The sequence below is a fragment of the Anolis carolinensis genome, unplaced genomic scaffold, assembly GCF_035594765.1.
Source record: "Anolis carolinensis isolate JA03-04 unplaced genomic scaffold, rAnoCar3.1.pri scaffold_10, whole genome shotgun sequence".
Taxonomy (NCBI): domain Eukaryota; kingdom Metazoa; phylum Chordata; class Lepidosauria; order Squamata; family Dactyloidae; genus Anolis; species Anolis carolinensis.
In genome coordinates this window covers 6,834,850-6,861,696 of record NW_026943821.1, presented here as the reverse complement: position 1 = coordinate 6,861,696, position 26,847 = coordinate 6,834,850, and the positions used below count along the sequence as shown (strand labels likewise).

Genomic DNA, 26,847 nt, shown 5'->3' with positions numbered 1-26,847 from the left:
ATATGTGATTTTGCAGATGTTTATGCCCCACCTTGAGCTGAAAGGAGAGGTGGGTAATAATAATGATGATTATTATTATTGTTATTATTATATAATATTTATTATTATTTATAGGTAGGTAAAGGTTTTCCCCTGACATTAAGTCCAGTCGTGACCGACTCTGGGGGTTGGTGCTCATCTCCATTTCTAAGCCGAAGAGCCGGCGTTGTCCGTAGACACCACCAAGATCATGTGGCCATTGGCATGACTGCATGGAGCGCCATTATCTTCCCGCCGGAGCGGTACCTATTGATCTACTTACATTTGCATGTTTTCGAACTGCTAGGTTGGCAGGAGCTGGGGCTAACAGCGGGCACTCATTCCGCTCCCGGGGTTTGAACCTGGGACCTTTCGGTCTGCAAGTTCAGCAGCTCAGCGCTTTAACACACTGCGCCACCACCAGGGGCCCTATTATTATTTATAGTTATATTATATTATTATATTATTATATTTAGTATCATTATTGTAACCACATACACATACACATACACACATTAGCTTGGGTACCTGGCATTGCCTGGGTTATTTGAAAAAATCAATTTTTAAATTGTACAAAATGCATAAGGTTGTGGGTGAACTACAACTCACATCATGTCAGATTAACCCCCCAAAACTCCATCAATACTCAGTTTGTTATGTTGGGCAAGTTTGTTCTAGATACATCATCAGTAGGGTTCTGGTTGTAGGGCAAACTACAACTCCCATGATGGTGAGTCGGTCCCCCCAAACCCTCATACATATTTTGACTTTTATTATGTGTATAGATTTTATAATATTTTTATATTTAGCATTTTATTATGACACAGCAAACAAGATAGATATGCTGGATTTCATATCACAAAATCACAAGTCGAACACTTCCCAAGTGTCTAGGACTGTGTGATGTATATTTAGTCTATGATGATGATGATGATGATGATGATGATGATGATGATGATGATGATTATTATTATTATTATTATTATTATTATTTATGGAGGACCTAGGAAATGCCTATCCTTTTTAGTCATTTTCTAACTGTTCCAATGTGACATTATATTCATTCATTCCATAGGGTAACCTATTTCCCATCATATGTTTTTCAAAATAAATCTGAATAATCTGGAGATATATTCTGCAGATATTGAGACATTGGCAATGTGAGATAGAGAATCCTAGAAGCCGTGGTCCAAAAAAAAAATAACTTCCCAAACTTCTGAATTGTTTTCTATGGCGTCACACTTTCCAGTGCTAACCTTCCTGGGAATTGATGCTTTTCTGATTGTATTTTGCAACAATAGCTTGTACAATTAGATGAACCAAGGATAATGGAAGGGACTCTATGTATAAAGAAGGCTCAGGATAAGAACATAGAAAAGTTAAACCCCTGGAATTGAATTGCATCAAGTTTTATTATAGAAATGGCATTTTGTTAAGGAAGGGGTTTGCGTTTCCCACGCAGAATAAATTTTCGCTGGGGAAGGAATAGGGTTCGTGTTACCTATACCAGTTTGCCCTAAGAGAGCAGATGCCAATTCAGCCGTTTTCCAGGAAAAGAAGAATCCACATTTAATCCAGTGAATTATCGTCTCCTTCTTTGTCTGCGGTGGAAATTGGCAGCCGAAGATGGATGGATGGGGTTTCTTAGAATGAAGAATAATTTATTCCCAAGGCTTGGGTTGCTGAGCTGAACAGTGGAAGGGCCTCCTATGGCTAATAATAATAATCATCATCATCACCATCCCAGGTGACAGTCGCAGTGACGAAAAACAACAGGAAAAACTCAGCTCAAGATTGAACTTCAAAGACTCTGGCAGAAACCAGTACAGATGGTCCCGGTGGTGATCGGCACATTGGGTGCCGTGCCAAAAGATCTCAGCTGGCATTTGGAAACAACAGACATTGACAAAATCACAATCTGCCAACTGCAAAAGGCCACCCTACTGGGATCTGCGCGCATCATCCGAAAATACATCACACAGTCCTAGACACTTAGGAAGTGTTCGACTTGTGATTTTGTGATACGAAATCCAGCATATCTATCTTGTTTGCTGTGTCATACAATGTTGTTGCGTCAATAATAATAATAACAATAATAATGCAATAGTTGCAAATGAATTCACACTCCCCAAAGAACCTTGCACTCGATTAACTCAGGATGGATCTACACTGCCCGATAATCCAGTTTCTGAATTCAGATTATCTGCTTTGAACTGGGTTAAAGGAGTCTGCACTGCCCTATAATCCAGTTCAAAACAGATAATGGGGCCGGGCTGTGGCGCAGGCTGGTAAACAGCAGCTGCAATAAATCACTCTGGTCATGAGTTCGAGGCCAGCCCGTGGCGGAGTGAGCACCCGTCAATTAAAAATAAAATATAGCCCCTGCTCGTTGCTGACCTAGCAACCCGAAAGATAGTTGCATCTATCAAGTAGGAAATAAGGTACCACTTATAAAAAGTGGGGAGGCAAGTTTAACTAATTTACAACATTGGAATGAGGAGGTGCCGTCAGAGTGGATGATGAAGCAGCTGCTCCCCTCTGTGGCCAGAATTGAACATCCCCTCAGAAGAAGGTTAAATTGCCTCTGCGTCTGTCTGTCTGTTGGATCCGTCTCGATGTGTTTATGCGCATTGAATGTTTGCCCTATATGTACATAATGTGATCGGCCTTGAGTCCCCTTCGGGGTGAGAAGGGCGGAATATAAATAATGTAAATAAATAAATAATGCAATAGTTGCAAATGAATTCGCACTCCCCAAAGAACCTTGCACTCGATTAACTCAGGATGGATCTACACTGCCCGATAATCCAGTTTCTGAATTCAGATTATCTGCTTTGAACTGGGTTATAGGAGTCTGCACTATTGCGCCAAATTGCTATATGTGTGTGTGTAAAGAAATCCTTGCAAAGTTGGTTTGCAAAAGGGAACTCTGCAAAAGAGCTCAGCCTTTTTGCAGAGGCAAAGCCACGCCTAAAACAATGTATCGGTTTGATGGCAGGTGGCTGAGTTTGTCAGTTGGGAATTTGGATTTCAAGAGAGAGCACAGAAAAAGACAGTCTCTCTCTAGCTACGGTCAAGTAGCATTTTTGAATATGCTATGCTGTATATATTGATGCTGATTGATTGGTTATTGGTCTTATGCAACTACATGGACATTGTACGATTGCAGAACTGTTTTGTATTTCAACTCAACGAGCAAGAGTAAAGTTTCCTTTGTTCTTTTCAATTCCTCTGCCTGGTCTGAGTCTTTTGCACATGGTGTTAACTGGACGCTACTGATTCCGCTATACTCTCACCTGGTAACATGCACTGCCCTATAATCCAGTTCAAAGCAGATAATCTGAAACTAGATTATAAAGCAGTGTAGATGGAGCCTCAGAACCGGGAGAGTCTTGCTCTTCCCAGTAGACTCAGGCAAAAGCAAACTGCAGCAGCCTCTCCGAACTTATGTGTTCTTCCTCACTTCTGGGCCATACTTTGGTGTTGTTTAGCCGCTGATCTATGAAATAGATGGTGTAATATGTCACAATGGGGCGAGGGGTTACCCACCAGGAGGGTTAGCTCAAGCCCAGGCAGCCTTTGAGCTCGTGGAGGGAGATGAGCTTGTTCTCGTTCAAGTCGCAGTAGTCCAGGAACTTGCGGACGCAGCGCTTGGGCCGGGTGTTCTTCTTCATGTACAGCTTCAGGGGCCGCAGCTCCCGCTCGCTGATGCTGTTGCTGAAGTCTTTGTCCAGGCGCACAAACTGCCAGCGCACCGCACGCTCCTCCAGGCTGGGGCCCGCCAGGCCCTCTGAAAGCCTATGGACGGAAAATGGGACCAATTACTATCATGCATGGGCGATACGTTCCTGGTTTTAGTCCAAACTTTACACGTTATCCAGGCTGGGGCCCACCGAAAGCCTACGGAGGAGAAGTGGGACCAATTACAGTAGAGTCTCACTTATCCAAGACTCGCTTATCCAAGGTTCTGGATTATCCAATGCATTTGTGTAGTCAATATTTTCAATATATCGTGATATTTGTCAGAGTAATTTGCAGCGCAGCAGTAGTTGGAGTCAGTGGAATGCAGAACAAAGTGACATCCAGAGACTTTGGTAAAACTATATACAAGTTTTACTGAAAGCAGTAATAAAGACAAACAGATTTGAAGACAATGGACACAGGACTTTCACTCTAGGCAGACAGCAGAACAGAACAGTACTGGTGTAATCAGTAATGCATACACACTTGTGTCTGGACACTCCCCAGTTCAAGCCACACATCAAGGTCATCACAGCTTCTCAGTAATTAACTCTTTACAGACTATAGTACACTCTGGATGATGCAATCAGTATACAATACAAACCAAGACACAAATTGCATTTAAACACTATCAATACACAAATCCCACATTAACAATATTTTGGGGCTAAATTCGTAACTACAGTACCGTATATACTCGAGTATAAGCCGACCCGAATATAAACCGAGGCACCTAATTTTACCACAAAAAAACTGGGAAATCATTGACTCCAGTATAAGCCGAGGGTGGGAAATTTCAGAAATAAAAACAGATAAGCAATAAAATTACATTAATTGAGGCATCAATAGGTTAAATGTTTTTGAATATTTACGTAAAGCTCAAATTTAAGATAAGACTGTCCAACTCTGATCAAATCATTATTCTCATCTTCTTCCATGTAAATGTGCTTATGTATCCTTTTAATAATAATAGAGTAAAATAATACATGTAATAATAATAATAATAATCATCATCATCATCAATACAGGAAAATAATACATGTAATAATAAATAGAGTAAAATTATAAATGCAATAATAATAATATCAGAGTGAAATAATAAATTTATTAATAATAACAATAAAATAGAGTAAAATAAATGTAATAGTAGCAACAATAATAGAGAAAAATAATAAATGTACCATATATTCTCGAGTATAAGCTGACCCAAATATAAGCCAACCAGGACCCTCACCTGAGTATAAGCCGAGGGGGGCTTTTTCTGTCTTAAAAAAAGGGCTGAAAAACTAGGCTTATACTCGAGTATATACAGTAATTACAACATAACATTACTGCGTATTGAATTACTTTTTCTGTCTAATTTGTTGTATAACATGTTGCTTTGGTGCTTAATTTGTAAAATCATAACCTAATTTGATGTTTAATAGGCTTTTCCTTAATCCCTCCTTATTATTCAAGATATTACCTTATCCAAGGTTCTGCTGGCCCATTTAACTTGGATAAGCGAGACTCTACTGTACTATCATGCTTGGAGATATCTTTTCCTAGTTTTTGTCCAAACTTTACACATGTTATCCAGGCTGGAGCCCACCAAACCCTCCGAAAGCCTATGGACGAGAAGCAGGACCTATTCTATCATACTTGGGCGAGGGCAAGGGAGGCTTTGCAAAAGTAAACACACTGATAAGGGAGGAGAAGAGAGAAATAGATCACATATTGCAAGCAACAGCCTGCAGGCTCCGTTGCCGGCCTTGATCTTGACCCGATTATAAGCCGGGGGAGGCTTTTTCAGCTCATAAATAAGGGCTGAAAAACTCGGCTTATCTTCGAGTATATACGGTATATGGTTCTATACTGAACAAATCACAGTAATTGTTTTCTTAATAAACACCTTTACCTGCGGTATGGGACAGGCATCATCCGTGACTGTAACATATCCGTAGCTAAGGCTTTGATCAGGTTGGAGAGGAACTCTGCCTTTTTGGGACCAGGGCAACCTAGAAAGGCAAAAGAAGTTTATTTATTTATTTATTTATTACAATATTTATATCCCACCCTTCTCATCCAACAGGGGACTCAGGGCGGCTTACAATAAAACGCATATATAAAAATTATACAGTGCAATATAAATTAGTTAAAAAATTATTAACTTACATCAGTTTTCATAAAACACATTATAAAATACAAGTTATCTATTAGGACTGTAAACTTTCAAACGAATAATAATCCATGACTAGAGGTGCATCTACACTGCTGAATTAACACAGTTTAACACTACTTGACCTGCCGTGGCTCAAGGATATGGAATCGTGGCAATTGTAGTTGGATGAGGCACCAAAGAAGGCTTGTGAAACTACACCTCTTAAGATTCCATAACAGTGAGTCATAACAGGCAAAATGCTGTCAAACTGTGTTAATTTGACAGTGTAAGGTAAAGGTAAAAGTAAAGGTTTTTGTCCGACTCTGTGGGTTGGTGCTCATCTCTATTTCTAAGCTGAAGAGCCGGCGTCGTCCATAGACACCCCCAAGGTCATGTGGCCAGCATGACTGCATGGAGCGCCGTTACCTTCCCGCTGGAGCAGTACCTATTGATCTACTCACATTTGCATGTTTTCAAACTGCTAGGTTGGTAGAAGCTGGGGCTAACAGCAGGCGCTCATCCCGCTCCCAGGATTCGAACCTGCGACCTTTTGGTCCGCAAGTTCAGCAGCTCAGCACTGCACCATCTTAATATACTCAGTCTCATCTCTGGGCCCACCTGGTAATGTTCGGTCCCGGTAAAGGGAACCCATTTCCGTGCTTTTGGCTGCTGTGTCCAATTCACAGTCTGGAGGGAAGTTTCTGAAAGACAGCATGAAAATGATTATTATTATTATTATTATTATTATTATTATTATTATTATTATTATTATTATTATTATTATGTCAGGGGTTGGACTAAATGGCTTTTGGGGTTCCTTCCAGTTCTGATGATGTTATGACTCTAAGACTGATTTCGGATTTGAGGTTTTGTTGGAAGCACAATACTGACCGCGTAGAGGTCCCCGGAACAGGTCGCCCGGTGTCCGTCCGCACGCACCAGCAATACCCGGTGGCCTGGTGGCACTGGACGGCCTTGTACGTGCCGTCTCCCTCACATTCAGGGATGAAGGTGCCCTCTTGCTGGTGCTGCCGGGCCTCGTCGATGGCTTCGCGCCGCTCCTGTTCACAGGAGGGTGGGTAGTCTACAAGGGGAGGCAAAGGTGGAGTAGTCAAGCCCACCTTAAACCTGGTTGATCTCCATTGCCATAAAATGCCACTCGAAGTTGCATTATGTTGACCCGTATCGTTCAGGTTAAGTGCCATCTAATGCCATTCGAAACTGCATTATGTCGACCCATATTGTTCAGTTTAAGCGCTATAAAATGCTGTTCGAAACCGCATTATGTTGACCCATATTGTTCCGTACAATGCCGTTCGAAACTGTATTATGTCAACACATATTGTTCAGTTTAAGTGCCATATAACGCCATTTGAAACTGTATTATGGATGATCTCCATTGCCATAAAATGCCGCTCGAAACTGCATTATGTCGACCCATATCGTTCAGTTTAAGCAGCATTTAATGCAGTTCGAAACTATATTATGTCAACCTATGTCTTTCCATTTAAATGCATTATTTTGACACATATCATTCAGGTTAAGCCCCATATAATGCTGTTTGAAACTGCTTTATGTCGACCTATATTGTTCAGTTTAAGTGCCATATAACACAGTTCGAAACTGCATGATGTCAACCCATATGGTTCAGTTTAAGTGCCATATAATGCTGTTTGAAACTGCTTTATGTCGGCCTATATTGTTCAGTTTAAGTGCCATATAATGCTGTTCGAAACAGCATCATTTAGGCCTCATCTATGGCTGGATCTACACTGCCTTATAAAATCCAGATTATCTGCTTTGAACTGGATTACATGGCAGTGTAGACTCATATAATCCAGTTCATTGCAGATAATGTGGCTCATCTGCTTAGATAATCTGGATTATATGGCAGTGTAGAAAGGGAGGCTGGATCAGCATTGCCATATATAGTCCAGTTTATCTGCTTCGAACTGGATTATATGATGCAGGGTTGACACTGCCCTGTATCCCAGGATCTGATCCCAGATTATCTGCTCTTAAATGTATTATATGAGTGCACTGCCAGATAATCTGGGATAAGAAGATAATAATAATAATAATAATAATAATAATAATAATAATAATAATAATAATTTATTCTTGTACCCCGCCCCATCTCCCCGAAGGGACTCGGGGCGGCTCACATGAGGCCTTGCCCAACATCACAATATATAATCTAGAATCAAAACAGATAATCTGGATTTTACATGGTAGTGTAGATGGAGGGCTCTGTTTGCAGCAACTGAAGTCAGCTGAGCACAAAGGAGGAAGAGCAGAGAGGAACCGGGACATTTTATAAGCAAAGAAATGGGATGCGATGATAGAGGATTAATCCGGGATGTGTTCGCTATTTGACAGAGGAAGGAAGAAGTGATCCTTGAAAACTCACCTTGAATCTGCTTCACTGTTCGGTTGGGCTTGAAATCTGGGATGATGATGGGAATCAAGAAAGGCAACGACGTCCCTTCTGGGTGGAGCAGAGAGACAAGCAGGCACAGACAGACATAGACACCAACAGACACAAACAATAGGGAATGGAGGGCAGACACAGAGCACTAGCCCCACAAGTGACTTTGGGGGCATCACATACTCTCAGCCCCATGATAGAGATTGCCATAAATAAGAAGGCAGGAAAAAATGGTACAGCAGAGTCTCAATTATCCAACACTCACTTATCCCGGGCTGTGGCGCAGGCGGGAGAACAAGCCAGCTGCAACCAGCTGCAATGAATCACTCTGACCAGGAGGTCATGAGTTCGAGGCCCGCTCGGAGCCTATGTTTGTCTTGTCTTTGTTCTATGTTAAAAGGCATTGAATGTTTGCCTATATGTGTAATGTGATCCGCCCTGAGTCCCCTTCGGGGTTAGAAGGGCGGAATATAAATGCTGTAAATAAATAATAATAAATATCCAACGTTCTGGATTATCCAACGCATTTTTGTAGTCAATGTTTTCAATACATCGTGATCTTTTGGTGCTAAATTCATAAATACAGTAATTACAACATAACATTACTAAGTATTGAACTACTTTTTCTGTCAAATTTGTTGTATAACATGATGCTTCGGTGCTTAATTTGTAAAATCATAACCTAATTTAATGTTTAATAGGCTTTTCCTTAATCTCTCCTTATTATCCAACATATTAGCTTATCCAACGTTCTGCCGGTCCGTTTACGTTGGATAAGCGAGACTCTACTGTACTCCCAATGTTTACTTAAGTCTCCACTAGGGGGCAGGCTTCCTATAGATTCTCAGCCCAAGAATGGGAAGGATATTAGCACAATTTCTCCATCATTCATTTATACATTTTACTAGCTTTGCCTGACCACGCGTTGCTGTGGCGAAGTCTGGTGGTATGGGAAATAAAGTATTGAGGAATTGGTGGTAGTTAAGATAAAGCGAAAAAGGTTTTCCCCTGACATTAAGTCCATTATAAATGGGTAATATAGCTGTGTGGAAGGGCCTTGCCATATAATCTACACTGCCATATAATCCAGTTAAAATCAGATAATCTGTATTTTATAGGCAGTGTGGAAGAGGCCTAAGTGATGCCTAACTCTGCCTGTCCCCTGGGCTGAGCGGGTTGCTAGGAAACCAAGTGGGCGGAGCTTAGCCTTCTAACTGGCAGCAATTGGATAAAAACAATTATTGCTCTCCCTCTAATTAGGACTTTATTTTTCTTTGCTTTTTGTTGTATGAACATAGAGGCATGGGTGAGGGGTTGTGCTGCCAAGTTTAGTATTTCTGGAATGTGTAGTTTTGTTGTTTTGTCCTAGGCCGAAATTTCATTACCCTTTTATAAAAAGAGGACAATCTCAAAACCTCCCTTTACTCCCAATACTTGGGTACTACAACTCCCCAGGCTGGGGGATTGTGGGAGTTGTATTCCCCCAAATGGACACATCCCCCCTCTTTATGCTGGGGGTCGAATAACGTGGGGACTAAAGGTTTCCCCCTGACGTTAAGTCCAGTCGTGACCGACTCTGGGGGTTGGTGCTCATCTCCATTTCTAAGCCGATGAGCCGGCGTTGTCCGTAGACACCTCCAAGGTCATGTGGCCATAGGCATGACTGCATGGAGCGCTCGCAGACCTTTAAAAGTGGGGATGGAGATGGGGAAAACAGGACAGGACGAGGGAGACTTACCTTCCTGCTTGTGGGGCAGGGGGCTTGGGGCGGTGGGCCGGGGCCGGACGCCTTCCTCTGCGTTCAGGGAGGAAAAGAGGTCGAAGGCAACTATTACAAAGGGTTCAGTGTCATCTACTCTGTTCCCAAAGAGTGGAGGAGATCAGAGCAGGACAGCAAGGGAGCGGGGAGTGTGCCGGCCCCTGGGACCAACAACGGGACCCCAAAGGGTACACTTAAATGTGGGTTGGCCAGTGTAGAGAATAATAATGATAATTTTTTATTATCCGCCGTCCCTTGCAGCTTGAGGCAGGGTAAAATGTAGGTTTCATTTACATTGACATATGATCCCATTTTAAACAGCATTATATGCTCAGAACAACAACAACATTAATAATAATAATAATAATAATAATAATAATAATAATAATAATAATAGCATCATCCGAAAATACATCACACAGTCCTAGACACTTAGGAAGTGTTCGACTTGTGATTTTGAGATACGAAATCCAACATATCTATCTTGTTTGCTGTGTCATAAGAATAAAATTACGATCTGTCAACTGCAAAAGGCCACCCTACTGGGATCTGCGCGCATCATCAGAAAATACATCACACAGTCCTAGACACTTGGGATGTGTTCGACTTGTGATTTTGTGATACGAAATCCAGCATATCTATCTTGTTTGCTGTCTCATACAATAAAATAATAATAATAATAATAATAATAATAATAATAATAATAATAATAATAATAATGTGATCGGCACACTGGGTGCCGTGCCAAATGATCTCAGCTGGCATTTAGAAATAATAGACATTGACAAAATTACGATCTGTCAACTGCAAAAGGCCACCCTACTGGGATCTGCGTGCATCATCCGAAAATACATCACACAGTCCTAGACATTTGGGAAGTGTTCGACTTGTGATTTTGTGATACAAAATCCAGCATATCTATCTTGTTTGCTGTGTCATAATAAAATAATAATAATAATTTGTTCCCTGCCTCATGGTTTGAGACAGGGCACAAAATAATTACAATACACAAATAAAACATAACATTATATGTAGAGGTGAAAGGGGAAGGCTATGCAAAAGGGAGATCAATAGAATGGGGATTTTAGCCTTACCTCTCCGGGAAGAGTTCGGATCTTGCCATGAAGTCCGCACCGTGTAGGATCCTGCAATTTGGGGCAGATAAACAGGACCTTACAAACCAGTTTTCATCTAATTTTAATTGAGATTTTTTTTAAAGTTTCTTCTGGAGTTTGAAACATGAGCTCAAGCAGTAGAAAACGAAGCGCAAAAGGTTGCCCATCATTGGTCTAGTCCAGTGATGGCCAACCTATGACACACGTGTCAGCACTGACACGCCTAGCTATTTTTGCTGACACGCTGCCGCATGCAGATTGATTGGATGACTAATGTCTTTTGTGGCCAAATTTGAGGCGATTTGGTCCAGTGGTTTTGTTGTTTAGTCCATGGGAATTATGCACATTACATTTATATATACACACACACACAAACACACATATATATACTAGCTGTGCCCTGCCATGCGTTGCTGTGGCCAATTGGAATTGCAGTGAGTAGACTCGCTGCTTGTAAGCCTGGGGGCAGGCACAGATGGAGCGTTCCAGTTTTGGGGGGTTTTTAGGCCCCATGGAGGTTGGGGATGTCTAGTTTTGTTGTATGAACCTAGAAACGTGGATGATGGGTTCTGTTATCAAATTTTGAGGTTGAGGGCCTTTAGTTTTGTTGTTTTGCCCGGTGGAGCGATGCCATTCTCCTTTTATATATATAGAAGATATAGAATGAATATATATATAAAGGGTAATGAAATTTCGGCCTAGGACAAACCAACAAAACTACACATCCCAGAAACACTAAACTTGGCAGTACAACCCCTCATCCATGCCTCTACATTTATACAACAAAAAGAAAAGAAACATAAAGTCCTAATTAGAGGGAGAGCAATAATTGTTTTTATCCAATTGCCGACAGTTAGAAGGCTAAGCTCCGCCCACTTGGTCTCCTAGCAACCCACTCAGCCCAGGGGATAGGCAGAGTTAGGCCTCACTTAGGCCTCTTCTCCACTGCCTATAAAATACAGATTATCAGATTTTAACTGGATTACAGTATATGGCAGTGTAGACTCAAGGCCCTTCCACACAGCTATATAACCCATTTATAATCTTATATTATCTGCTTTGAACTGGATTATCTTGAGCCCACACTGCTATATAATCCACTTGTGTGCATTTTATACAGCTGTGTAGAAGGGGCCTCATATAATCCAGTTCTAAGCAGATAATATAAGATTATAAATATAAAATGTAATAATTACTGTGATATAATAATACAGAATAATATAATCTCTAAAATCAGGACAGTAAATAAAGAACAACGCTCTGAAAGCATAAGCCACAGCAACGCGTGACCGGGCAAAGCTAGTATATATATATAAAAAATTATTATATCATTCTATTATTATTGTAATATATTATCATATTATTACTATTATATTATTATTCATTATTCATGACTACATTGAAACTAGAATAGAGAGAAATCAGCGTGGAAACTGCAAGAGGTACCATAGATTGTTGTACATGGAAATAAGGGTAGTAAATAGTTTTTGATTTATTAAATACAGTTACATATTACAATTATATATTTTTGTTATTTAAACTATACATATTGCGAAATTATGGTTTTTTTCTCGAAGTAACACACCACCCAAGTCATGCTAGGTTTTTTGGTGAATTTTGACACCCCAAGCGCAAAAGGTTGCCCATCATTGGTCTAGTCCGGGGTCCCCAAACTAAGGCCCGGGGGCCAGATGCGGCCCTCCAAGGTCATTTACCTGCCCCCCACCCTCAGTTTTATAATATAATATTTTTATATCAGTTTTAATAATATAATATATTGTATATACATATAATATTGATAATAATCTTATGTTATACAATATAATAGTAACAGTAATACCATATAATAATATTAATTGTATGTTATATATTACATATTATATAATAGTATAGTGGTATAGTTCAATACAGTAATATATAATGCTAATATTGTGTTATGCTAATAATATAATATATTGTATGTACATACAGCTGCTCTGAGTCCCCTTCGGGGTGAGAAAGGTGGGATATAAATGTAGTAAATAAATGCAGTAAATAAATAAATAATTTTAGACTTAGGCTCGGCCAAAGTCTGACATGACTTGAAGGCACACAACAACAACAACAATCCTAATTAACCTGACTATCTCATTGGCCAGAAGCAGGCCCACACTTTCCATTGAAATCCTAATAGGTTTATGTTGGTTAAAATTGTTTTCATTTTTAAATATTGTTTTGTTCTTTCGTTGTTGTTGTTGTTGTTGTTGCACTACAAATAAGACATGTGCAGTGTTCATAGGAATTTGTTTGGATTTTTTTTCCAAATGATAATTTGGCCCCTCCACAGTCTGAAGGATTGTGGACTGGCCCTCTGCTTAAAAAGTTTGGGGACCCCTGGTCTAGTCCATCCCTTGACTCTTTTTTTTGTTTGTTTCTGGAGAGGAAGAGACACCCAAGGAGTAGGGCATGAGGATGGGGAAAGTACCTGTGCAATTGGGAGTCCCATTAAGGACTGAGGTTCCACTGATGGGCTTGCCTTCTGGAGTGGAGCACCAGCAGTAACCAGTCTGTTTGTGGCACTGGACCTGAATGGGAGAAGAAGAAGATAGAGAAAAGAGACTGCAGGCAGTTCCAGAGTTACAAATCTCCAACTTACAAATATCTCCTAGTTAAGAAAATATGCAAAGGAGTGAGGAAGAGAACAGAGAAGATAATGTGTATGTGTGTGTAGCTTGGGTACCCGGCATTGCACAGGTTATTTGAAAAAGTCCATTTTTTAATTGTACAAAATGCATAAGGTTGTGGATTAACTACAACTGACATCATGGCAGGTTAACCCCGAGAAACGTCATCAGTACTTAAAGTTTGTTATGTGGGCAAGTTTGCTCTAGATGCATCATCGCTAGGGTTCCGTGTGCTCTCTGGCTGTAGGGTAAACCACAAATGGAAGCCAGTAGGATCATTATCCACAATTGAAGTGCTATAGCAGAGCCACAAACTCCTTAGTGGAATTTACAAAAGCTTCAGAAAAGTCTACAAACACATGAAAGAACCTTCAGAAGCTACCTGAAGAAGGGATTTTGATCCAGAAACAAGGATTACAAAATGCCCGGGAATCCTTGTTGTTCTACATTCCTTTATGTTTTACATTCCTTTTGCGCATCTCCAAAACATTAACTTACATGGGACAATGATGAATTTATCTAAAGTGTGAACCACAATATACAGTTGTTTATTCCTTTGACCATGCATTTCTAAGACTTATCTACGTGGGACAATACTGGAATTCAAAGTGTTGTACTCAGTTACTGAACATACTTATTTGTTACTGAAAAAAACATACAAACATGAATATAATGTTTGATTTAATGCTGTAAACCAGGGGTCCCCAAACTAAGGCCCGGGGGCCGCATGCGGCCCTCCAAGGTCATTTACCTGGCCCCCGCCCTCATTTATAATATAATATTTTTATATCCGTTTTAATAATATAATATATTGTATATACATATTATATTGATAATAATATTATTTTATACAATATAATGCTAATAATAATACCATATAATATTAATTATATGTTATATATTACATATAATATTACAGTATAGTGATATAGTTCAATATAGTAATATATAATGCTAATATTGTGCTATGCTAATAATATAATATATTGTATGTACATACAGCTGCTCTGAGTTCCCTTCTGGTGAAAAGGGTGGGATATAAATGTAGTAAATAAATGTAGTAAATGAATAAATAAATAATTTTGGATTTAAGCTTACCCAAAGTCTGAAATGACTTGAAGACACACAACAACAACAATCCTAATTAACCTGACTATCTCATTGGCCAGAAGCAGGCCCACACTTCCTATTGAAATCCTAATAGGTTTATGTTGGTTAAAATTATTTTCAATTTTAAATATTGTATTGTTCTATCATTGTTATTGTTGTTGTTTTGCACTACTAATAAGATATGTGCAGTGTGCATAGGATTTTTTTCCCCCAAATGATAATTCGGCTCCTCAACCGTCTGAAGGATTGTGAACTGGCCCTCTGCTTTAAAACTTTGAGGACCCCTGCTGTAAACAGTTTGCATTTGTGCATTACTCATGCGCCTGTAAGGATTATAATTTGTCTGTTACCATTGTTCTATTCTGTATATTAGTTAGTAATAGGACAGCTGTATCTTTAAACTACAACTCCCACTATGGTGAGTCAGTCCCTTCAAACCCCACTGGTAGGTTGAGTTGTATTGCACCAAATTGCTATGTGTGTGTGTGTAAAGAAATCCTTGCAAAGTTGGTTTGCTAAAGATCTCTGCAAAAGAGCTCAGCTTTGCAGAGGCAAGCCACGCCTCAAACAATGTATCAGTTTGCTGGCAGATGGCTGAGATTGTCAGTTGGGAATTTGAGCTTCAAGAGAGAGCACAGAAAAAGGCAGGCTCTCTAGCTACGGTCAAGTAGCAGTTTGAATATGCTATGCTGTATATATTGAACACTGATTGATTAGTTATTGATCTTATGCAACTACATGGACATTGTACGATTGCAGAACTGTTTTATATTTCAACTCAACAATCAAGAGTAAAGTTCCTTTGTTAATTCAATTCCTCTGCCTGGTGTGAGTCTTTTGCACATGGTGTTAACTGGACGCTACTGGTTCCGCTACATTTACTCCCTAATAAGTTGGTCATGGGGGTTCTGTGTGCCACATTTGGACAAGCTCCATCATCAGTGGAGGTCACAATTTTTTTGTTGTGGGTGAACTACAACTCCCAGAAAGGAAGGTCAGTTCACCCCAAATCCCTCCAGTAATCAAATTTCCGCATATCAGGTATGTGTGCCAAGTTTGATCCAGATCCATCCGTGTCTGAGTGCACATTGCTGTCTGGATGTAGGTGAACTACAACTCCCGCAAATCAAGGTGAATTTTCTCCAAACACCTCCAGTATTTTTTTGCTGGCCATGGGGGCTCTGTGTGCCCTGTGTGCCAAGTCTGGTCCAATTCCATCATTGATGGAGTTCAGAGCGCTCATTGATTGCAGGTGAACTATAAATCGGGCTGTGGCGCAGGTGGCTAGTAACCAGCTGCAATAAATCACTACTGACCAAGAGGTCATGAGTTCAAAGCCCGGGTCGGGTTAAGCCCCCGACCATTAAACAGCCCGGCTTGCTGTTGACCTATGCAGCCCCGAAAGACAGTTGCATCTGTCAAGTAGGGAAATTTAGGTACGCTTTATGCGGGAGGCGAATTTAACTAATTTACAACACCATAAAACTGCCAGCAAAACACGAGGAAAGGAATGAGGAAGTACAGCCACTAGTGGACAGTGAAGCAACAGCTCCCCCTGTGGCCGGAATCGTGAAGCTGGAAAAATGTTAAATGCCTCTGTGTCTATCTATACTGTATGTTGTTTGTCTGTTGGTATTGAATGTTTGCCATATATGTGTTCATTGTAATCCGCCCTGAGTCCCCTTCGGGGTGAGAAGGGCGGAATAAAAATACTGTAAATAAATAAATCCCAGTTTCTACAACTCCAAAATGTCCAATTCCCCTCAAAGCCCACCAGTATTAAAATTTGGGCATATCGAGTATGCATGCCAAGTTTAGTCCAGATCCATCACTGTTTGGGTTCAATGTGCGCTCTGGATGTAGGTGAACTACAACTCTTCTAAATCCCTCCAAAGACCTGTAGTATTTTTTCTTGGTCATGGAGGTTCTGGTTGGTGGAGTTCAGAGTGCTCTTACATTGCAGGCCACATTCCAGAAAGAGCTGAAAACCTGGCTTTTTCGATGAGCATTTGACTGATTCGGCACAATTGATGGTGTCCTTTACCTCCACCTATACCCAGCCATTGCACTTTATTCTGGTCCAGCTTTAGAGGTTGCAAGATATTGCACATATATAAATTTTACTGCCTTACTTCCAATCTTGAATACGCTCACTGTGCTGGCTTTTGGTCAGTAGTGTGTTTTTATTGTATTTTATATGCCTTTTGATTTTATATGTTTATGTTTTAAATGCATTTTGCTTTTGTATTTTATGTTGTATTCTGGGCTTGGTCCCCATTTGAGCCACCCCGGGTCCCTTCGGAGAGATGGGACGGGAGATAAGAATAAAGTTATTGTTGTTGTTGTTGTTGTTATTATTATTATTATTATTTTATTATGACACAGCAAACAAAATAGATATGCTGGATTTCGTATCACAAAATCACAAGTCAAACACTTCCCAAGTGTCTAGGACTGTGTGATGTATTTATTATTATTATTATTATTATTATTATTATTATTATTATTTTATTATGACACAGCAAACAAAATAGATATGCTGGATTTCGTATCACAAAATCACAAGTCAAACACTTCCCAAGTGTCTAGGACTGTGTGATGTATTTTCAGATGATGTGCGCAGATCCCAGTAGGGTGGCCTTTTGCAGTTGGCAGATCGTAATTTTGTCAATGTCTATTGTTTCCTCCGGTGGCGAAGTGTGTTAAAGCACTGAGCTGCTGACCTTGCAGACCGAAAGGTCCCAGGTTCAAGTCCCAGGTTCAGGGAGTGGAGTGCCCGCTGTTGCTCCAGCTTCTGCCAACCTAGCAGTTCGAAAACATGCCAATGTGAGTAGATCAATAGGTACTGCTCCGATGGGAAGGTAACGGCGCTCCATGCAGTCATGCCGACCCCATGACCTTGGAGGTGTCTACGGACAACGCCGGCTCTTCAGCTTAGAAATGGAGATGAGCACCAACCCCCAGACATGACTGGACTTAACGTCAGGGGAAACCTTTACACCTTTTATTGTTTCCAAATGCCGGCTGAGATCTTTTGGCACGGCACCCAGTGTGCCCATTACCACCGGGACCACCTGCACTGGTTTCTGCCAGAGACTTTGAAGTTCAATCTTGAGGTCCTGATAGCGGCTGAGTTTTTCCTGTTGTTTTTCGTCAATGCGACTGTCACCTGGAATGGCAACATCAATGATCCAAACCTTTTTCTTTTCCACAACTGTGATGTCTGGTGTGTTGTGTTCCAGAACTTTGTCAGTCTGGATTCGGAAGTCCCACAGTTTCTTTGTGTGCTCATTTTCCAATACTTTTGTAGGTTTGTGATCCCACCAGTTCTTTGCTGCTGGGAGGTGGTACTTGAGGCATAAGTTCCAATGAATCATTTGGGCCACATAGTTGTGCCTCTGCTTGTAGTCTGTCTGTGCAATTTTCTTACAGCAGCTGAGAATATGATCCATGGTTTCGTCAGATTCCTTGCACAGTCTGCATTTTGGGTCATCAGCTGATTTTTCAATCTTGGCCTTAATTGCCTTTGTTCTGATGGCTTGCTCCTGGGCTGCAAGGATCAGGCCTTCTGTCTCCTTCTTCAGGGTCCCATTCGTGAGCCATAGCCAGGTCTTCTCCTTATCAACTTTTCCTTTAATTTTGTCAAGGAACTTTCCATGCAATGTTTTGTTGTGCCAGCTGTCAGCTCTAGTTTGTAGTGCAGTTTTCTTGTACTGGTTTTTTGTCTGCTGTGCTTTGAGGAGTTTCTGATTTTTGCCTTCAATCAAAGCAGGTTCTTCACTTTCCTTTACATATTCTGCCAGGGCATGTTCTTCTTCTTTGACTGCTTGTTTTACTTGCAAGAGTCCTCTGCCCCCTGATCTTCTATGGGCTGCAAGGATCAGACCTTCTGTCTCTTTCTTCAGTGTCCCATTCGTGAGCCATAGCCAGGTATTATTATTATTATTATTATTATTATTATTATTATTATTATTATTATTATAATTATTCACCTGTATGCACATACCACTGTGCAGAGTTGCAAACATCTGACTTTTAACTGACTCCTAGTTAAGAAAATAAGGAAGAGAATGAGGAAGATAGGGAGGAAGGAAGGGAGGAAGGAGTGAAGCAGGAGGGAAGAAACAAGGAAGGAAGAGGAAAAGAAAGAAGGAAAAGAAGCAGGGAAGAAAAGGAGGTAAAGGGAAGGAGGGAAGGAAAGGAAGGAAGGAAGGAAGGAAGGAAGGAAGGAAGGAAGGAAGGAAGGAAGGAAGGAAGGAAGGAAGGAAGGAAGGGAGGGTTGTTACCTGCTGGAAGGAGCCTCCTTCGTCGCATTCGGGGACGTATGTCCCATGGGCCTGGCGGCGGGACTGTGAGAGGGCCGCCATCCGGTCCTCTTGGCATCGGGTGAGGTTGGCACCTGTATGTTGGAGAGCGATGGCGTAAGAAAAAGAAGACACATAATCAGTGGCACCAGTGTTATTGAACACCGCTACCCCCACCCTTAATAAAAAAGGGATTTATAGTTTAGATTTATAATTTCCTAAAGGTTTTACTTAGACGATCCCTCGTAGTTCGAGGATGATTGTCTTCCATCCTGGGGGTGTGCCCGTAGATGGCTGAAGAGACCGATTCTTGACCCGCATGTTCTCCCGCAGTGAGGACATCGGTTTCCAGGTGGAAGGCGGTCCCGGTCGGGGTTGGCTTGACGCTCCTTCCTCTTGGCACGTTTCTCCCTTAAGCCTTCCATTCGTGCCTCTTCGAACTCCGCAGCACTGCTGGTCACAGCTGACCTCCAATTAGAGCGCTCAAGGGCCAGGGCTTCCCAGTTCTCAGTGTCTATGCCACAGTTTAAGGTTTGCTTTAAGCCCATCTTTCAATCTCTTTTCCTGCCCACCAACTTTCCGTTTCCCATTCTTGAGTTCGGAGTAAAGTAGCTGCTTTGGGAGACAGTGATCGGGCATTCGGACAACGTGGCCAGTCCAGCGGAGTTGATGGCGTAGGAGCATCGCTTCAATGCTGGTGGTCTTTGCTTCCTCAAGCACGCTGACATTTGTCCGCCTGTCTTCCCAAGAGATTTGCAGGATTTTCCTGAGGCAACGCTGATGGAAACGCTCCAGGAGTTTGGTGTGACGTCTGTATACAGTCCACGTTTTGCAGGCGTAGAGCAGGGTTGGGAGGACAATGGCTTTATAAACAAGCACCTTGGTCTCTCTACGGATGTCCCGGTCATCAAACACTCTCTGCTTCATACGGAAAAATGCTGCACTCGCATTGCTCAGGCGGTGTTGTATTTCAGTGTCGATGTTGACTTTTGTGGAGAGGTGGCTGCCAAGGTAGCGGAAATGGTCAACGTTTTCTAATGTTACACCGTTAAGCTGTATTCCTGGCTTTGCAGAGGGATTAGCTGGTGCCTGTTGGAAGAGCACTTTGGTTTTCTCGATGTTCAGTGAGAGGCCGAGCTTCTCGTATGCTTCTGCAAAGGTGTTTAGAGTGGCTTGTAGGTCTTCTTCTGAATGCGCACAGACTACGTTGTCATCAGCATATTGGAGTTCTATAACAGATTTTGTGGTGACCTTGGTTTTGGCTCTCAGTCTACTGAGGTTAAATAGCTTGCCATCTGCCCGATAGATGATTTCCACTCCGGTGGGAATCTTCCCATCAACAAGGTGAAGTATCATAGCGATGAAGATGGAAAATAAGGTAGGGGCAATAACACATCCCTGCCTGACACCTGATTCCACCTTAAATGGGTCACTTTGGGAGCTGTTGCTGTCCAAGACTGTTGCCATCATGTCATCATGGAGGAGCCGCAGGATGTTCACAAATTTGTCAGGGCACCCGATTTTTTGGAGGATGGTCCAGAGAGCGCTGCGATTCACTGTGTCGAATGCCTTTGCAAGGTCAATGAACATCAAGCCAGAATAAGATAAAGCAGCATTTCCCCCTTTTGCATGAAGCCTCCCAAGCCCTGTCACTTTTAGACCCTTGCTTCTCTCCTCTATCCTCTTAACTATATTTTATTCCACTTTGTTCATATAAACCTATGAAATATATTATATTTTACAAGAGACATTGGCGTCTGCCTGACCTAGGCAGCTATTATGCCATGCTGAGAAACATCCCCGAGTATCGCTCAGAAACAAAGGAGACTTTGACCATTTCAACATTCTTAATTTGGCTGGTTTGAGAAAAGACATTTACATCATCTCATCATCTCCATGTCCAGAAATTCAAAGACAAAACGAAGATCAGCAGCTCCCATATTTGTATCTATTCCTTTCTGTGTCCATTTGTATTAAATCTAACAATTTTATAATCCATTCATCTGTAGTGGGTACATTTTTTTTGTTTCCAAACTTTGGCTAGAACTAGTCTTGCAGCTGTACTCATTAAGAAAAACATTTTATCTTCATTTTCCTTCAATTTCTGGCTTGTTATACCTAGTAGATACATTTCTGGTTTTAGTGGGAACTTGATTTGTAGTAATTTTTGTGTTATCTGATGTATATTTTTCCAGTACGAATTAATATTCTTACATTTCCATCACTGGTGGAAGTCACTTTTGTAAGCCTGCACTGAGCCGTGGCGATTAAAGTGATGTCAAATTGCATCAATTCTACAGTGTAGACACCTTTTTAGGCAAGTAACATTCTCTCGGCCTCAGAGCAAAGCAATGGCCAACCTCAGCATAATAAATAATAATAATAAAACTTTATTTATATCCCGCCACCATCTCCCCGGCTTACATGGGGCAGTGGCCCAAACAACATAAGAACAAAATATAAGCAACACAATACAATCACAATATAAAAAGATAAAACAATAATACAATATATCATTATAAACAACAATACAAGATAAAAATTTCATTTAAAACACATAAATGGTAAGCATAAATCTTGCTAACAAAACTCTAAAATAGGGTTGTCATGAATCAGAGTAGACTTGGCCTATACAGTTAACCAGTTAACATGCTCAAAGCTAGGAAACACTGGCTCCATTTTAGCCACCTTGCCAAAATCTCTACCTACTGTTTGGTTCTCGGTGGGCGGCCACCCCACACCGGAAGCGGGGCAAAGCCTCGAGGGAAGGGTCCCGGCACCGGGCCCTTTGGAAGAGGCAGGGCGACTTGTAGAGCTTCCCGTCAGAGCCACAAATGGGGCGGCCCCGTTCGTGGGGGCACTCCAAAGGGCATGCGGACTCTGCCCGGTCGCTCTCCGAGATGATGAACTGCAAAGAGACAGAGCAAAAGCATTAGAGCAAAGCACTGGGATCCATTGGTGCTGGTACATCATAGTTTATGCATAGCATTTTAATCAGAATTAATTAATTATCCTAACAACAACAACATAATATTGATAATAATATTATAATAAGGTAAAGGTTTCCCCTGACGTTAAGTCCAGTCATGTCCGACTCTGGGGGTTGGTGCTCATCTCCATTTCTAAGCCGAAGAGCCGACATTGTCCGTAGACACCTCCAAGGTCATGTGGCCGGCATGACTGCATGGAGTGCCCTTACCTTCCCGCCGGAGCGGTACCTATTGATCTACTCAAATTGGCATGTTTTTGAACTGCTAGGTTAGCAGGAGCTGGAGCTAACAGCAGGCGCACATTCTGCTCCCCAGGTTTGAACCTGGGACCTTTCAGTCTGCAAGTTCAGCAGCTCAGCGCTTTAACACACTTCGCCACCGGGGCTCCTTATATTATAATGTAATGCAATATACTGTAATAATAATAATACACTATTATAATTGTATATGTATATTACATGTAATATTAATAATAATATTGCAATATAGTGATATAGTACAACAAAGTACAGTAGAATCTCACTTATCCAACGTTCTGGATTATCCAACGCATTTTTGTAGTCAATGTTTTCAATACATCATGATATTTTGGTGCTAAATTCGTCAATACAGTAATTACTACATAGCATTACTGAGTATTGAACTACTTTTTCTATCAAATTTCTTGTATAACATGATGTTTTGGTGCTTAATTTGTAAAATCATAACCTATTTTGATGTTTAATAGGCTTTTCCTTAATCTTTCCTTATTATCCACGTATTCTCTTATCCAACATTCTGCTGGCCCATTTATGTTGGATAAGTGAGACTCTACTGTAATATATTGTATGTACATATAACTTGTAAGCTGCCCTGAGTCCCCTTTGGGATGAGAAGGGTGGGATATAAATGTCGCTAATAATAAAGAAATACAGTAGAGTCTCACTTATCCAAGCCTCGCTTATCCAACCTCTGGATTATCCAAACCATTTTTGTAATCAATGTTTTCAATATATCGTGATATTTTGGTGCTAATTTCATAAATACAGTAATTACAACATAACATTACTGCATATTGAACTACTTTTTCTGTCAAATTTGTTGTATAACATGATGTTTTGCGACTTAATTTGTAAAATCATAACCTAATTTGATGTTTAATAGGCTTTTCCTTAATCCCTCCTTATTATCCAAGATATTCGCTTATCCAACATTCTGCTGGCCCATTTATGTTGGATAAGTGAGACTCTACTGTAATATATAATGCTTCTATTGTGCGGAATGAGCGCCCGCTGTTAGCCCCAGCTCCTGCCAACCTAGCAGTTCGAAAACATGCCAATGTGAGTAGATCAATAGGTACTGCTCTGGTGGGAAGGTAACGGCGCTCCATGCAGTCATGCTGGCCACATGACCTTGGAGGTGTCTACGGACAACGCCGGCTCTTCGGCTTAGAAATGGAGAGGAGCACCAACCCCCAGATTCAGACATGACTGGACTTTAACTTTACTATTGTGCTATGCTAATAATATAATATATTGTACTAGCTGTGCCCGGCCACGCGTTGCTGTGGCGTTGTCTGGTGGTGTTGGTGAGAAATTCTTGAGGTGGTGGTGGTATTGAATGTCTGTTGTATGGTTGTCTTTATGTTTAGTATGCACACTGAAGTGGATTATATGGCAGTGTGGAGTCAAGATTATCCAGTTCAAAGCAGATAATATAAGATTCTAAATAGGTTATATAGCTGTGTGGAAGGGCCTTGAGTCTACATTGCCATATAATCCAGTTAAAATCTGATAATCTGTGGAAGAGGCCTAAGTGAGGCCTAACTGTGCCTGTCCCCTGGGCTGAGTAGGTTGCTAGGAGACCAAGTGGGTGGAGCTTAGCCTTCAAACTGGCAGCAATTGGATAAAAACTATTATTCCTCTCCCTGTAATTAGGACTTTATTTTTCTTTTCCTTTTTGTTGTATCAACCTAGAGCCGTGGATGATGGGTTGTGTTGTCAAATTTCGAGGTTGGGGGGCCTGTAGTTTTGTTGTTTTGTCCGCTGCCCTGATGCCATCACTCTTTTATATATATAGACTAGCTGTGCCCGGCCACGCGTTGCTGTGGCAAAGTGGTGGTGGTATTGGTTAAAAGTTGTTGTGGAATTTTTATTTGACGTTATTTGTATTTTTTTTAATTAATTTTATTGTAACTTATCTTTTTTATTTATTGTATTTTATTATTTTGTTGTATTATTTTTAGTTATTTTGTTATTATAGTATTTTATTGTATTAATTTTTTTAGTGTTTTTTATTGTATTATTTGTATTTATTTTATTTTTTATTCTTTTATTAACACTGGGCTGAGTGGGTGCTAGGAGACCAAGTGGGCAGAGCTTAGAGCCTTCTAACTGGCAGCAATTGGATAAAAACAATTATTTCTCTCCCTCTAATTAGGACTTTATTTTTCTTTGCTTTTTGTTGTATCAACCTAGAGGCGTGGATGATGGGTTGTGTTGTCAAATTTCGAGGTTGGGGGGCCTGTACTTTTGTTGTTTTGTGGGTCGCCGTGATGCCATCACTCCTTTATATATAGATGTACATATAACTTGTAAGCTGCACTGAGTCCCCTTTGGGATAAGAAGGGTGGGATATAAATGGCACTAATAATAAATAAATAATAAGTTAAAATCCATGGATGATGATTAATATTCCTCGCTTCTTTCTTCCTTCCTTATATAGTACAGTCAGTTCCCCGAACTTACTGTGGAAACAGGAAACTGTGGATAATAGCAAACCTTATTGAAAGGAATAATTTCTGCCAGAAGTTGCCATGAAGTCAACCTGGAGGACCCAAAAATTGTCTTGCCAAACGATACCTTCCAAGATTCCATTGCACTGAGCCATGGGAGGGAAAGGGTGTCAAACTGCATTAGTTCTACATTGTGGATGTTCTACGTTGGAACAAGAACAAGAGCCTCTTCTCCTTCCTGCTCCTGGGGAGGTGTGTATTTTGGAAAGCCTGGCCCAAAGCGTTGGTTTAACTAATTGCAGTGTCAATAAGCCCAGGCGAGAAAGAGGCCCATTAAAAGCCAACCAGACTTGGAAACCGAATGGTGTTTGATGTGAAGCAAGGTGGAATGGTTCCCCATCCAACCGGCACGAATCCAGACCACAGGCTTCTAGCGGGAAAGAGGGAGAAGGCGGAAGGGGGGCTGCCTTGTCTTAAATGTAGAATCATAACACTGGAAGAGAGTCCAAGGGCTATCCAGTCCCACCCCATTCTACCATCAAGGAAGTCACAATCAAATCCCTCCTGACAGATGGCCATCCAGACTGTATAAAAATGTCTAGATTCACTTGCACTCTTGGATTTTTAGTTTGAACTCTTAAAGGACCCTTTCAACTATTGAACCTTATCCCCAAATATTTTTAGACCCTTGATTACCATAAATATTTAGACTAAAACAGAACACGTGCATTGCTCCATTGGATGTAATGAGATGTCATTGGCTGGTGGAGATGATGGGTTATAGGGGACACCATTCACCGTATGGTGGTTTCCATATCCACAATCGATTCCATATTTTAAGTAAAAGGTAAAGGTTTAAGTAAAAGGTAAAGGCTGTTAGGAATTGTGGGAATTGAAGTCCAAAACACCTGGAGGTTCCAAGTTTGCCCATGCCTGACCTAGGTTCTCTGAGGAGATTCCATATTCTGCTGACATGAAAAAAAAAACTTTGTTGATGGTCCCCTAACTGGAGTGAAAGTGTGTTTTGGTTAAAAATATTGCATAACATTATCTTCAGGTATATGTTGAACAGAAATGAATTTCATGTTCAGACTTGAGTCCCATTACCAAAAATATCTCATGATGTTCAGCTGTGGAGTATGATGCCTCGCAACTTGGTGGAGTCTCCTTCTCTGGATGTTCTTAAGCAGGGGTTGAATGTCCATCTATCGGGAGGGCTTTGATTGCGTGTTCTTGCATGGCAGGATGGCCCTTGGGGTCTCTCCCATCTCTAGGATTCTACCCTGTTTCCCCTAAAATAAGACATTTTGATTTCTTGATGTTCTGTTTATTATTATTTATTGTATTTTAAATGGTGCTACGATATGTTGTTTTTATATTTTATTATGTTGTATTGCTCTGGGCATGGCCCCATGTTAGCCGCCCCGAGTCCCCATTGGGGAGATGGTGGCGGGGTATAAATAAAGTTTTATTATTTATTTTATTATTATCCCCAGAAAATAAGACCTAGTAGAAGTTTTGCTGAATTGCTAAACATAAGGCCTCCCCCGAAAGTAAGACCTAGCAATGGTTTTGTTTGGAAGCATGCCCAACGAACAGAACACCAGAGCATGCAGGATCGGTACATACCATAAAGTGTTGTACATGGAAATAATGGTACAGTAGAGTCTCACTTATCCAACGTTCTGGATTATCCAACGCATTTTTGTAGTCAATGTTTTCAATGCATTGTGATCTTTTGGTGCTAAATTCGTAAATACAGTAATTACTACATGATGTATAACATGATGTTTTGGTGCTTAATTTATAAAATCATAACCTAATTTGATGTTTAATAGGCTTTTCCTTAATCCCTCCTTATTATCC

The 26,847-nt window shown here is 40.9% G+C and overlaps 1 protein-coding gene across 1 annotated transcript in view; it reads right to left on the bottom strand.

Moving 5' to 3' along the window:
* Positions 1-26,847, bottom strand: part of LOC100562657 (SPARC-related modular calcium-binding protein 1) — a 58,277-nt gene that overhangs the window by 1,688 nt on the left and 29,742 nt on the right. Inside the window, exons 2-11 of the mRNA XM_008123634.3 lie at positions 21,988-22,186; positions 19,261-19,373; positions 13,666-13,765; positions 11,181-11,231; positions 10,066-10,122; positions 8,310-8,387; positions 6,791-6,983; positions 6,518-6,600; positions 5,657-5,756; positions 3,568-3,816 (exon numbers count right to left, since the gene is read on the bottom strand). Of these exons, the coding sequence (XP_008121841.2) occupies positions 3,576-3,816; positions 5,657-5,756; positions 6,518-6,600; positions 6,791-6,983; positions 8,310-8,387; positions 10,066-10,122; positions 11,181-11,231; positions 13,666-13,765; positions 19,261-19,373; positions 21,988-22,186 (1,215 nt within the window). The 3' untranslated portion in view covers positions 3,568-3,575. The remainder of the gene's footprint in view (positions 1-3,567; positions 3,817-5,656; positions 5,757-6,517; positions 6,601-6,790; positions 6,984-8,309; positions 8,388-10,065; positions 10,123-11,180; positions 11,232-13,665; positions 13,766-19,260; positions 19,374-21,987; positions 22,187-26,847) is intronic.